General features: G+C 41.6%; 1 protein-coding gene across 2 annotated transcripts in view; it reads left to right on the top strand.

Moving 5' to 3' along the window:
- Positions 1-15,010, top strand: part of ica1 (islet cell autoantigen 1) — a 146,094-nt gene that overhangs the window by 13,873 nt on the left and 117,211 nt on the right. For both annotated transcript variants that reach the window (XM_078228018.1, XM_078228011.1), the window contains exons 2-4: positions 4,571-4,643; positions 6,350-6,473; positions 8,787-8,985. In XM_078228018.1, the coding sequence (XP_078084144.1) occupies positions 4,598-4,643; positions 6,350-6,473; positions 8,787-8,985 (369 nt within the window). In that variant the 5' untranslated portion in view covers positions 4,571-4,597. The remainder of the gene's footprint in view (positions 1-4,570; positions 4,644-6,349; positions 6,474-8,786; positions 8,986-15,010) is intronic.

Genomic DNA, 15,010 nt, shown 5'->3' with positions numbered 1-15,010 from the left:
GCAGTCAGTGACTAGTGGGGTTCCACAGGGATCTGTGCTAGGACCCCAACTGTTCACATTGTATATTAATGATTTGGAAGAGGAAACTGAATATATTTATCTCCAAATTTGTAGATGATACAAAGTTGGGTGGGAAGGTGAACTGTGAGGAGGATGCGGAGACGCTTCTGTGTAACTTGGACTGAGTGCATGGGCATATGCATGGCAGATGCAGTATGATGTGGATAAATGTGAGGTTATTCACTTTGGTAGCAATAATAGGAAGACAGATTATTATTTCAAAGTAAATTGAGGGAGGTGGATACTTAGCGAGACCTTGGTGATGTCATGCATTAGTTGCTGAAAGTAAGTGCGCAGGTGCAACAGAAAGTAAAGAAGGCAAATTATATATTGGCCTTCATAGCAAGAGGATTTGAGTATAGGGTAAGGGATATTTTGCTGCAATTGTGTAGGGCGTTGGTGAGGCCACACCTGGAGTATTGTCTGCTGTTTGGTGTCCTTATCTGAGAAAAGATGCCCTTGCTATAGAGGGAATACAGCGAAGGTTTACCAGGCTGATTCCTGGGATGGCAGGTCTGTCATATGAGGAGAGATAAAGTCGGTTAAGATTATATTCACTGGAGTTTAGAAGAGTGAGAGGGTACCTCATAGAAACTTATAAAATTCTGACAGGGTAGATTCAGAAAGAATGTTCCCAATGGTGGAGGACTCCAGAAGTAGGGGTCGTAGTTCGAGGATAAGGGGTTGTAAACCTTTTAGGACTGAGGTGAGGAGAAATTTATTCACCCAAAGGGTGGTGAATGTGTGGAATTCGCCACCACAGAAAGTAGTTGAGGTCAAACATTGTGATTTCAAGAAGAAATTAGATCTAGCTCAAGGGATATGGGGGGAAGGGGGATCAGGATATTGAATTCGATGATCAGCCATGAATCATCAAATGAATGGTAGAGCAGGCTCGAAGGGCTGAATGGCCTACTCCTATTCCTAGCTTCTATTTTTCCTGCAAATATTTTGGCTTAAATTTACTACTTTGTAAAATTAGTGGACAAAAGTCATTAAAGGGGCAAATTCCTAATGTGAAAGTTGTGCAGAGTTTGAAAATTTAGTGCATTATTATTGGGCTTGTTGACTAATGTAGGGGGCAATTTACAATGTACCTGCTTGAGTTTCGTCACATTGATTGCACAAATGTCCATAAACAAAAACAGGCTGGCAAGAACCAATTTCTGTGTTGATCTACCTTATCCAATACAGTGTTGGAAGCAGAATGCACAAAACCTTTTAAAAGGAATGTGGATATAGATTGAAAAATAACACTTTTTTAAAGGGTATTTGGAATGGGTGGCAGAATTGGACTTTTCTTTCAGAAAACTAATAATAGCAGGATCAGTCAAGTGTTCTTCCTTCCATGCAGAAAAGTTTGGTTGCCATCAGTTTCCTTTGAAAACTGACTATGACACTGACTAGAAGTAATTGTTATCTTGTTAGTCAAATTGAAACGTGTGTTACAACATTCTATTCAAAACTGTTTTGGAAATTACTGTCTGGCTCACTGAGGGGAAAAAATGTAACGGATTTTAGCCTCTACCTGCATTAACAAAATATGGAAAATGGTTAATTGTCATAAATCTGACTTACTACTAGTAGTTGACATTTTAACTGGCCTATTTGTACCTTAAATCTATTACTGTAATATTAGTTAGGAATACAAAATTTGACATTGTAATCAAATCTTTTTGATTTGTCCAGCACTAGCATACAATAGCCACCTGATGGCACCATGGCAGCATCTTACTTCCAGTACCATACATCAAGAAACCCAAATAACAGCTAAGCTGCCTGTGCTTAATGGACTTAACTCCACCATGTGCAGCTAAGGAAATTCAGTGGAGTCTGGTATAAAAGACAGATAAGTAATAAAAGTGAGGTCCTTAAAATCATAGAATTCTACAGTGCAGAAGGAGACCGTTCGGCCCATCGAGTCTGCACTGACCAAACTCCCACCTAGTCCCTATCCTCATATCCCCATGCATTTACCCTAGCTAGTCCCCCTCAACCTAAGGGGCAATTTAGCATGGCCAATCCACTTAACCCTCACGTCTTTGAACTGTGGGAGAAAACCGGAGCACCCGGAAGAAACCCACCCAGACATGGGAAGAACGTGCAAACTCCACACAGACAGTGATCCAAGCTGGAAATCGAACCCGGGTCTCTAGTGCTGTGAGGCAGCAGTGCTAACCAGTGTGCCATGCTAGAAATGTGACATCCAGCTATGATAAAAAGAGTGTGACAGGACATAGTATTTATGGGTGACTGAAAGGCAAACATAGAAACTAGAAGCAGAAGTAGGCCATTCGGCCTTTGAGCCTGCTCCACCATTCATTTTGATCATGGCTGATTATCAAATTCTATATCCTGAACCTGCCTTCCCCCTTACCCCAAGAGTTATATCTATTTTCTTGAAATCACACAACGCTTTGGCCTCAACTACTTTCTGTGGTAGTGAATTCCACACATTCACCACTCTCTGGGTGAAGAAATTTCTCCTCACCTCAGTCCTAAAAAGTTTAAACCTTATCCTCAAACTCTGACCTGTACTTCTGGATTCTCCCACCATTGGGAACATTCTTTCTGAATCTACCCTGTCTAATCCTGTTAGAATTTAATAAGTTTCTATGAGATCCCCTCTCACTCTTCTAAACTCTAGTGAATATAATCCTAACCTACTAGGTCTCTCCTCATTTGATGGATCTGCCATCACAGGAATCAGCCTGGTAAACCTTCACTGTACACCCTCTATAGTAAAGTCATTTCTCCTCAGATGCACACAATACTCCAAGTGTGGCCTCACCAATGCATATACAATTGCAGTAAAACATCCCGTTTCCTATACTCAAATCCTCTCACTATGAAGGCACATGTAGACAGAAGATTTAATATATTGTTGGTAAATTACCTATGACTTTGTTCATGGTGAGTCAGGGTGGCACAGTGGTTAGTGCTGCTGTCTCAGTACCAGAGACCAGAGTTCAATTCCAGCCTAGAGTGACTGTGTGCATGGAGTTTGCATATTCTCACTGTGTCTGCGTGGGTTTCTTCCAGGTGCTCCGATTTCCTCCCACCATCCAAAAATGCGCAGGTTAGGTGGATTAGCCATGATGAATGCATGGGATCAAGAAGATAGTCATGATGTGGAGATGCCGGCGTTGGACTGGGGTAAACACAGTAAGAAGTCTCACAACACCAGGTTAAAGTCCAACAGGTTTATTTGGTAGCAAAATCCACTAGCTTTCGGAGCGCTGCCCCTTCGTCAGGTGAGTGGGAGTTCTGTTCACAAATAGGGCATATAAAGACACAAACTCAATTTACAAAATAATGATTGGAATGCGAGTCTTTACAGGTAATCAAGTCTTAAAGGTACAGACAATGTGAGTGGAGAGAGCGTTAAGCACAGGTTAAAGAGATGTGTATTGTCTCCAGACAGGACAGTTAGTGAGATTTTGCAAGTCCAGGCAAGTCGTGGGGGTTACAGATAGGGAACACTTCAGCGGTCACGGGCATTCGGCCTCTGATCTTCGGGTAAGCGTTCTCCAAGGTGGCCTTCCCGACACACGACAGCGCAGAGTCGCTGAGCAGAGACTGATAGCCAAGTTCCGCACACATGAGGACGGCCTCAACCGGGATCTTGGGTTCATGTCACACTATCTGTAACCGCCACGACTTGCCTGGACTTGCAAAATCTCACTAACTGTCCTGTCTGGAGATAATACACATCTCTTTAACCTGTGCTTTACGCTCTCTCCACTCACATTGTCTGTACCTTTAAGACTTGATTACCTGTAAAGACTCGCATTCCAACCATTATCTTGTAAATTGAGTTAGTGTCCTTATATGTCCTGTTTGTGAACAGAACTCCCACTTACCTGACGAAGTGGCAGCGCTCCGAAAGCTAGTGGATTTTGCTACCAAATAAACCTGTTGGACTTCAACCTGGTGTTGTGAGACTTCTTTTTAAGAAGATAGGGCAGGGCAGTGGGCCTGGCTGGGATGCTCTTTAGGAGTGACGGTGCAGACTCGATAGGCCAGATGGCCTCCTTCTGAATTATAGGGATTCTATGGTTCAAATATACTGGTTCCTTTAGCTGTGCACTCAATGTAAGGTCTAGTTCAGGTTTTTGCATTGACAGGCAAGGAGTGTAGGTGGTGAAAGGGGGGAGAGACGGTGCTTCTCTGAGGGAATCCTTGTCCCATTGCTCTTTCATGTGAACGCATACCTGCCATTGTCTCCTCAGCCCCCTTTTCAGTATAATGCCTTGCTGTTCACTGACAGCAGCTGGCATCAGTGAGCAGTGTGGGAGTATAATGTTGAGGTTGGGTATACAGCTTTAGAACAGAAACAAAGGAAAATGTGTTCGTGAAACTATTCTCTTCCCCAGTGACCAACCAATATTGGACATCTTGATAGCAAACCTGTCATCTATTATCCCTTGGCAAGTTTCTCGGTATGGCCCTCTGTTTATTGTTATGTCCTCACCACATTAATCCTGCTTCTTATTGGTATTTTGTTTAGATATTCCATTCCATCCAGAGAACATGTATGGAACTGCTGAAGGTCATCGAACAGTACCAGAAACGAATTTGTTGTATGTATTTTATTTACTATTCAATATATTTGAAATTTAACTGAATGATTTCAATTCATTGCTGTTCACTTATGTTCCCATTTGCACTTTGTCTTAAATTTGGAACTAAAGGTTACAGGGAGAACTTGCAATAAAATTGCAAAGATAAGTCATTAAAAGTATTATTCAATGCAAGTGGTAATTTAGGAATAAATTTGATAGAAACAAAGGGCCTTTTAAACATTTGCGTTAATTCCACTATTCTAATAGTTAATGGCTGCTCTGGTACCTCAACTCCTGTTGCCTGTGCATGTCTTGTCAGATCTCAATTTGATATTCTCCCTGACTGATTTCCCAAGATTGGCAGTTCAGAGTGAGGTGTTGTATTGACTTCAACGAGGTCCATGAGTTGGACTTGTTGGAATATGAGCTCCCAAATTGAGGCCTAACCTGCTCCTGTGCCTGGCAAGGCATGCCATCTACAGGCCCAGGCAGCAGGCAACTGAGGGGATCATCCAACTTGACTGTCTGCCATGGTTATATTTGTGGCCCGGTGTCCCTGGCGAGGGAGCATGCTGTGTCCGAGGGTACTGTTAATACCTTCCGTGCCCGCTGGGCACCGCAGGGACTAGGGTGTATTATTGACCCTTTTAATCACATTTTAATTTGATGTTTTAAGTTTCCTTTCCACTTTGTCTTTTGTTTCGGGCTGTTCCCCTCCTTTTGGGAGTTGCCCCTTTTGAGTTGTCCCTAAGTTAATTTGATTTTGTTTATTTGGTTGGACATCAAAAGATGTCCCAAATTGAAGCCTGTTAAGGTTGCCCAATCAGGGAGCTCTGCAGAGTGTATTGGAGTGTCCGGGTCACCGGCACTTGGGGTGAATATTCTGTACTGGGAGGTACACGCCTGAGTATTGCAAACCATTGCAAATGAATCCGTTTTGGTGAAGGGACACCAGCCTCTCAGAAGTTATCTTAGGGTTAGTATAATTCCTACCAGCAAGTAGGAGCCACCCACTCCTGAGGTGGAACATTTGCACCATTGTCTATGCAGCGCTGGAAGAGGTGGGGAATCACTTGAAAGAGCAGAAGAACCTTAAATCAGATAAAATTTGTTACTGATGACCTGTGATGGACTGAAGCTTTCAAATGGATTGAGATGCTATGGAGCAAGGAGTGTTACCAATTAATTTTCTCTTTGTCAGCAATTTTGGCCATTTTGTTTGCATCATTATTGCTATCTAGTAAACTACAGAGATCAGGGTTTAAATCTGGGAACTTCTAGTTCTGAATCATTCAGAATCAGAAGTGGTCTCCTATTTAAGAAGGAGATGAAGAATTTCTTCTCCCTGAGGATTGTTGGTCTTTGGAATTAATGGAGACCAATTCATTGAATGTATTCAAGGCTGAGTTTGACAGATTTTTGATTTGCAAAGGAGTCAAAGGTTATGGGAGACGGGCAGAAGTGGAGTTCATGCCACAATCGGGTTAGCCATGATCTTATTGGATGGTAGAGCAAGCTCAATGGGCCAAATAGCCTGTACTTTCTATTTCTTATGGCTCAGGCCTATACTGGACACCAAATGAGAATCAGCCTCACAGTAGACATCACCTGTTCTCAGCTGAGGGAAATAATTAGATATAATGAATGAAAAGGGAGGGTAAACAAATGCAAAACCTAAAAGTTTGAGTTGTGGTAAAATTATAAGTGTTGTTTTTCCTTTCCAGTTTTGTCTCAGGAAGAAAATGAGTTGGGACGATTTCTCAGATCACAGGGTTCACAGGATAAAACCAGAGCAGGAAAAATGATGCAAGCATCTGGAAAAGCACTATGTTTCTCCTCACAGCAAAGGTATCAAAAGTATTCCAGGAAATATTCTATGGCATATTTGATAAAGATTATCTGATGGTGCACTGAGTTGATGAGCAGCATGGCATATGATTAGTAGGAAAACAAATCTGACTCCGCCTCAAGCACTGAATTCACAACCTGGTCCAAGCTATCTGAGTATTCTTCTGAAGTGTGCGAATGTGAGCTGTTAATGTTCATTTCCTAGTGGAAACCTCTGGATCAGCATTGCCAAAGACCTGGAATCATGTCACCTGTCCAAATCACTAACATGAAATGGGTGTAATGCAGTTGAGGAATGGGAAAATGTTACATTAGAAATAAAACAATTTCTGAATCTGATAACTGTACCGACGCGCATTATTCTTGATTCCGAATAAGTTAATGAGTTTGTGTCCAAGGCTATTAACTTGCTTGTCTTGATTGTAAATCATTTTTTTATTCTTCACAAAACACTTCATTTGCTCAACAGGGCCTCTTTTTCAAGCAAAAACAGAAAATGCTGGAAAATCTCAGCAGGTCTGATAGTATCTGTGGAGAGAGAATAGAGCCAACATTTCGACTCTGGATGACCCTTCATCAGAGATCTTTTTAAATATTGTACTTGCCTCTGAATTACCATCTGCTTTTATTGTGGCCTTTGGGGCATATTGCAGAGCAAAATTTCAAATCTGTTACTGAAAAACTGAACATGAATAATTCTTCCCAAAAAATACCAGTTCCCTTTAAAGATGATTGAGACTTTATTCTACCAAAAATAGGGGTGGCACAGTGGCTAGCACTGCTGCCGCACAGCTCCAGAGACCTGGGTTCGATTCCCAGCTCGGGTCACTGTCTATGTGGAGTTTGCACATTCTCCACTGTCTACATGGGTTTCCTCCAAGTGCTCCGGTTTCCTCCCGCAGGTCCAAAGATGTGTGGGTTAGGTGCATTGGCCATGCTAAATTGCCCCTTAGCGTCCTGGGATGTGTAAATTAGAGAGATTAGCAGGATAAATATGTGGGATTACGGGGATAGGGCCTAGGTGGGATTATTGTTGGTGCAGACTCAATGGGCAGAATGGCCTCCTTCTGCACTGTAGGGATTCTATGAATGTGGTTAAGGAACTATGCCTAACCTCCCACACCCATCTCAATAATGATGCCATAGATGTGAGCTTGTGTATTGTTACTGGTGCTTGACATCTATTTCTATAAACCGGTGAGGTTCATGGAGCAGGATTAGCATCTGTTCATAATACAAACCTTTTAATTTTACCAACAAAAATAAAACATCGATTCCATTAACATGCGGTTCATGTGCGATGCCACTCACCTTCAGTGAATGAACACATCAGCGATCACTGTCTAGGAAACTGGCGTAATGTGTTCATGATGTGACAGTACACCATGCCAACCCCCAAATCCATGTACGAGGATGGTTGATTGGGGCAAAACTTTGGTAGACAGGAGTTAGACATTCTGAAGTTTTGTTTTAGATGTCTAGAAAAATCTGGTGGAGCCTCGCAAACTCACCTGTATGAACAGTGGGAGCTCCATGAGGAAATAGAAACAGGATAATATTAAATGAATATTCAGCCTTAATTGTACGCTATGTTAAGGTATGAATAACAATTTTAAGTACTTATCTGTTGTGTTATTTTGGAATGTATTATTTGCCAGCACAAATTGGAGGTTAGTGCTGGTATAATTATGAATATTACAAAGTTAATTAAAGGATGTCAGAATATTGATGAAAATCTGTTTCTCAATTTTCAGTTTTCTGTCCTGCTGGTTGTATTTTATTTTAAAACTCATCTCCTTGTATATATCCCGCAGTGCTGCCTTGGATTTATATAATGCCTTACTCACCTGCCCTACTCACCTGCAGCTGTTTTCTCTAATTCTGCTCTCTTTTTTCTTGTTATTACTCATCTCTTGGATTTCAAATCTCCATCCCTTATTCCTTTTTGTTTACTAACCTGTTTCCATTTCTGCTTTGTGTTGGACTTCCTTCTCAAATGAAGATCACTATCTTCCATGCCTGTCCTGTTCTGAAATATAATCTCTATACTAAAGTAATGAGGTTCAACGAATTCAAAATGTGAGGGACAAGTGAATACATAACAATGGCCAAAATAAAGGAAAAAGATTTATCAACATAAAATATGATTTCCAATTATTTTCTTATTATAACTAGTTGCTTTTTGTTCCCAATATCCTGATTTAACGTTGCAACAGCTAAAACATTGAGATGGGAGGGAAGTACAGTGTTGCTTTTCTTTTGAGTTTTAAGATGGAAGTAAAAGTACTAATTTGCTGTGGTTTGATGTTTTAGGTTGGCACTCCGCAGTCCTTTATGTCGACTGTACCAAGAGGTGGAAACTTTTAGGTATCGTGCCATTTCTGACACCTGGTTGACAGTGAACCGAATGGAACAGTCTCGCACAGAATATCGGGGGGCGTTACTGTGGATGAAAGATATTTCTCAGGAATTGGACCCTGATATGTATAAGCATCTTGAAAAGTTTAGGAAGGTAAGAATGATATATTTTGATGAGATCTTTTGTGACCAGTTTTTGTTAAGGGTTACTGTTACGGACAGGAGGAAGATTAATTTAAAATGGCTTATTTTTTCCTCTCCATACCCATTCGTAAACAGATGTTTTTATTTTAATTTTTGATTTCCCCCTTTTATAAGTAGTGGTTTCCCCAACTCTCAAATTTGGAGTGTTAAAAATCCTCTATGGAAAAACTTGCTCAGCAAACTCGAAGTAAGATAAAATAAAAGGATTGTTTTATCTTTACACACATGCAAGCAAGAGAGGGGTTTTGCAATGTCTGCTCTTGAGGGATAAAGGAAGGTGGTTCAGGGCCAGACCACAATACAATTTAAGTTAGGGTTTTACATGTGTCCAGAATCAGAAGTCTAATGGAACCTTTCTTCAGAGGACAGGTTGACTATTGCAAGGTGATCTATCTTTTCACAAACAAGAGAAAGCATGTAGAATTGAATTGGTCTTGGGGGCACAAGTTCCAATAGTTTTGATGAGGGGCCAATGCTCTTTCTGCTGCCACCTGTTTGATGGTAAGATGGTGAACAGTGCAGGCTGTTTGCCTAGAGCTACTTTTCTCTTTTGGAGGTCAAACAGTGACTGCCTGAGTTCAAATCCACAGGGCAGTTTTACAAGTTCTCTCAACTTGGGGAGGTCATGTGACATAACCCCACCACTTTCCTAGCTGTTGGACAAAAAATGTATTTTCCCAGGGCTGGAATCTTGTGTTCAATAAGAGTCTTGGAGAAACTGGTTGCAAGTTGTTGAACAAGGCCCCTGGCTGAAAGCCATTGTGTATTGGAACAAGTAATGGTTAGGCCATTAGTACCAGATTGGAGACTAGAAATTGCAAACTGCTGCCTTAGTTCCTCAAAGTTTATTTATTAGTGTCACAAGTAGGCTTACATTAATACTGCAGTGAAGTTACTGTGAAAATCCCCTAGTCACCACACTCCGGTACCTATTCGGGTATACTGAGGGAGAATTTAGCATGGCCAATGCACCTAACCAGCACGCCTTTTGGACTGTGGGAGGAAACTGGAGCACCCAGAGGAAATGTGAGAACATGCAGACTCCGCACAGACGGTGGCCCAAACCAGGAATCGAATCTGGGTCCCTGGCGCTGTGAGGCAGCAGTGCTAAGCACTGTGCCACCGTGCTGCCCTAGCTGTCTGGACAAACATCCCGTCTGTGAGAGCATTGTATTGGCTTGGCTGGAATGTTTGTGATGCAAGGAATGTTACATTCCAGGAGATGTGAGGTGTTAGCCTTTTTTCACTTTCAAACGGCTCAGAAATTTGCAGAAGCTAGCATGTAACCAGTTGGAGCTATTGTATCAGCCAGCAATTGTCCATTTTGAAAAATAGGAAAAAATAATTTTATAAATGATATATATATTTTTATTTTCCTTCAATTCTTGACTGGGACAGTTAAAATTGGGAATAAATACTGACAAAAGATATTTTGTGTTAATGCACAGTTTGCAGAAATGTATACTTCAGAACTCTGATTTTCCCAAACTAGTGAAGTTGTGTTTTTAATCAGTGACATGTTTTAAATTTTTGTTGCTTTGGATTCTTAATTGTGTTCTTTGCACTGGCATAAATGTAAAGGTTCATGCACTGATATTAAGACATCTGCTATTTTGCAAGGTTTTCAATGCATCCAGGAATTTGTTGATCAAAAATTGTGCTGCACAAAAATTGTAAATATTTACAACCGTGTGCCAAGCCACAAGTCACAGGATTTAATTATTGACAAAAAATACTTTTTTGCATAATGTTCCTATTATTAACTACATATAACATAGAAATCATAACATGTAAATAGGTTGTCCACATGAACAGTAGTGTTAATCCCATTTCCCAAGCCCCATTCATGTGCTCATCCCGTTCCCAAATCTTGTTATCTACCTTACTTTCTAACCTATTATAAATGTTCATCTGTTTTCTGTTTCAATCACTAACTCTGGCGATGCATTGTTCGACCTCTCGACTGCCTGTATTTAAACGTTTCACCTGCTCTCCATCCTAAATATCTTGCATTTAATCCAGGTCCCCACATTCTAGACCCTTCAACAACTGATAATTTGTTTACATCAAGGTTGTCAATGTGGAATGGATATATTTCTGGAGGTTTTATCACATGACTTCAACTGTCCTGACCAAAGTGCAATTTCTTTCTATCTCCAGTATTTTTATAACTATTAAATAAACACATTCAAAAGAGTAACTAAATCACAACAGGTCTGAATTTGTTTTAAAAATAGTGGTGAAGATACCAGTGCTCACCATTATTTACATGGAAATTGGACGTCAACTTTCAGCGAATGTACATGCACAGTTATACATGGAAATCCAAATGTTATTGTCTGAGATGTCCTGCTCCCCTAAATGCTGCGTATAAATGGCACCTCACCATCTGACTCCACTGGAGTACTTTGAAAATCAGCAGTTGCCCATACTTGCTTCACAAATATAGACAAAACTGGCCAAACAAAATGTCAGGGCTTGTCCAATCCAGTATGTAACATTTTAGTGGTGTGGCAAGTCATAATTGCTGCCAATCTTGAGAAGTAGCTTTCAGGAGCATGGTCTGATTCCTTCAAATTTTAGTTGTTTGTGATTTTTAAAAATGTTTTTCTTTCACTTTTTCCTTTCTCTTTCATGTAATACAATCTTTCATCCCTTCCCGTTGTTTTATCTTGTGTATCTGTTTATCTGGTTTGACATTCAAATCAATATTCTAACAAAAAGGTTCCTGGTTCAGACTCTACTCTGCTCAATAACACATCAATCTGATTGAGGAAGGTACACAGTTGTTTGCCCTGTTAACACAGGTGCCTGGTGCCCTGTAGAATGTGCTGTGCATTTTGCTTTGCTGCTGCCAACAATTTGCCATGCAAAAGCCCAAAAGCAAGCGCAAGTCAAACAAATGGTGGATGAGGTTCATTCACTACTCAGAGCAAGTTGTCTAGTTCAACGATTTTTTTAATGCACCTATGATTTTTCTCCTGGGTTTCTTGCATCTGTGTCCCGGGGGGTGCATCTTTAATTTCAGGAGACCCCTGGGAGATTTGGCAACCCTAACCCTGTGCCACCCAGACTATAGTTAATCGAATCACCAGAGGTGGGATTAACCCTGAGATCTTCCTGCTTCACTGGCTACAATAGTTCGGTGGATAACTGCCTTTGGATAAATGCACTGAGCTGTACAGGAGGAGGAACCTACTTATTTCAAGGTCACTTCTGGATAGTGTCAGGATGCCAAGCACACTTGTACACTCACCACTTTTCATTAATTATCTGGGGTGTTTCAGAGGTTGTTGCTTGTATAAAAGAAAATAGCTTAATGTATTTCCATTTCAGCACTGTACTAATGGTGTGTCATTGACCAGGGTGTATTACATTTTCAATTGCTGAAGAGGAAATCAAATTTCAGTTACAGAATTCCTTAAAAGAGATTTTTATGAATACTGTGCACTCCTCGGCAATACAATTGAATTAACACTCCATCCATAAAATTAGGCAAATGCAGCCCTTAAGCCCTGTTGTTAAAATTTGGAGAAGTAATGACTATTTTCAGATTTGATTGTCAAGGATAACAATGTAACTTCAAACGTTTTGGATGATATTTTCTTCCCCTCCTCTGTGGTGTGCTTCACGGCAGTGGAATGTGGCAATCATGAAGAGGAATAGGGATAGCCCAGGAAATTACCAACTGGTGAGTCTAACCTCAGTGGTTGGTAAGCTGATGGAGAAGATCCTGAGGGACAAGATTTATGAGCATTTAGAGAGGTTTAGTATGCTCAAGAATACTCAGCATGGCCTTGTCAAAGGCAGATCGTGCCTTACGAGCCTGATGGAGTTCTTTGAAAATGTGACTAAACACATTGACGAAGGGAAAGCAGTAGATGTGGTTTATATGGATTTTAGCAAGGCGTTCGATAAGGTCCCCCATGCAAGGCTTCTCGAAAAAGTGAGAGGGCATGGGATCCAAGGGGCTGCTGCCCTGTGGATCCAGAACTGGCTTGCCCAAAGGAGGCAGAGAGTGGGTATAGATGGGTCTTTTTCTAAATGGAGGTCGGTCACCAGTGGTGTGCCCCAGGGATCTGTTCTGGGACCCTTGCTGTTTGTCATTTTCATAAATGACCTGGATGAGGAAGTGGAGGGATGGGTTGGTAAGTTTGCCGACGACACGAAGGTTGGTGGGGTTGTGGATAGTCTGGAGGGATGTCCGAAGTTACAGAGGGACATAGATAGAATGCAAGACTGGGCGGACAAGTGGCAGATGGACTTCAACCCCAGATAAATGCATAGTGGTCCATTTTGGCAGGTCAAATGGGATGAAGGAGTACAATATAAAGGGAAAGACTTTTAGTACTGTAGAGGATCAGAAGGACGTTGGGGTCCGGGTCCATAGGACTCTAAAATCGGCCCCGCAGGTGGAGGAGGTGGTTAAAAAGGCGTATGGTGTGCTGGCTTTTATCAATCGAGGGATTGACTTTAGGAGTCCGGGGATAATGATGCAGCTATATAAGACCCTCGTCAGACCCCACTTGGAGTACTGTGCTCAGTGCTGGTCGCCTCATTACAGGAAGGATGTGGAAAAGATTGAAAAGGTGCAGAGGAGATTTACAAGGATGTTGCCTGGATTGTGTGGCATGCCTTATGAGGATAGGCTGAGGGAGCTTGGTCTTTTCTCCTTGGAAAGACGTAGGATGAGAGGAGACCTAATAGAGGTATATAAGATGTTGAGAGGCAGAGATCAGGTGGACTCTCAGAGGCTTTTTCCCAGGGTGGAAATGGCTGCTACGAGAGGACACAGGTTTAAGGTGCTGGGGGGGGTAGGTACAGGGGAAATGTTAGGGGGAAGTTTTTCACACAGAGGGTGGTGGGCGAGTGGAATCGGCTGCCATCAGTGGTGGTGGAGGCAAACTCAATAGGGTCTTTTAAGAGATTCCTGGATGAGTACATGGGACTTAATAGGATGGAGGGTTATAGGTAGGCCCAAAGGTAGGGATATGTTCGGCACAACTTGTGGGGCCGAAGGGCCTGTTTTGTGCTGTAGTTTTTCTATGTTCTATGCAGTTCGTTGGCAGTGGGATCTTATGGTCCTCACAGCCAGAAGATGTACGCCATTGGCGGGACCATAAGATCCCACCGGCATAAATGGTAGCAAGATTTCAGCAATTGTATCTTCTTCAATTACGTACAACCATAGAATCATATGAATTTCAGCACAGAAGGAGGTCACTCAGGCCATTGTGCCACTGATGTGGCACAAATGTTACTTGCCACTTGTCACCCAAGCCTGGATAATGTCCAGGTCTTGCTGCACTTGGACATGGATTGCTTCAGTATTTGAGGAGTCATGGATGGTGCTGAACATTGTGCAATCATCAGCAGACAACCTATTTCTGATTTTCTAATGGAAGGAATGCAATTGCTGAAGCAGCTGAAGAATCATTGGGCTAGGATATTGTAGATGGTATCTTGAAGCATGTTACATTTCACTTCAGCATTCTGTGTGAATGCTGAAGAGCAACTGTTAAATCGAGTTGAGGAACTTTTTTTTTAATCTGGGTAGGCATTATGGTTGATATTAATATGAGGACGTCTTTTCAGCTTTGAATGAAAAAGCTTCTGAGGGTTGCATCATTATCCTAGTGCTCAAAGGGTAGTGATCTGTATCACAGTGAGTATGTGTTGAGAATGCTGTTCAGATATTCATGTCTGGTGATGATCAAAATCAGTTGGTGTCATTGCCCTGATCTTGGATGTGTCCACAACACCCTGTAGCATGGTTTGTTTTGAAACCAGGTGTTTGTTAGCTACACAAGCTTATGGTAGTGGCAAAGCTCAAGTAGTCTCTGTCCATTCTCATTTATGATGTGGAGATGCCGGCGTTGGACTGGGGTAAACACAGTAAGAAGTTTAACAACACCAGGTTAAAGTCCAACAGGTATATTGGAAAGCTTGTGTGGCTTTTGCTACCAAATAAACCT

The sequence above is a fragment of the Mustelus asterias genome, chromosome 2, assembly GCF_964213995.1.
Source record: "Mustelus asterias chromosome 2, sMusAst1.hap1.1, whole genome shotgun sequence".
NCBI lineage: Eukaryota > Metazoa > Chordata > Chondrichthyes > Carcharhiniformes > Triakidae > Mustelus > Mustelus asterias.
Note: the sequence above shows the minus strand (reverse complement) of the source record. Positions and strands in the feature narration are given on the sequence as shown.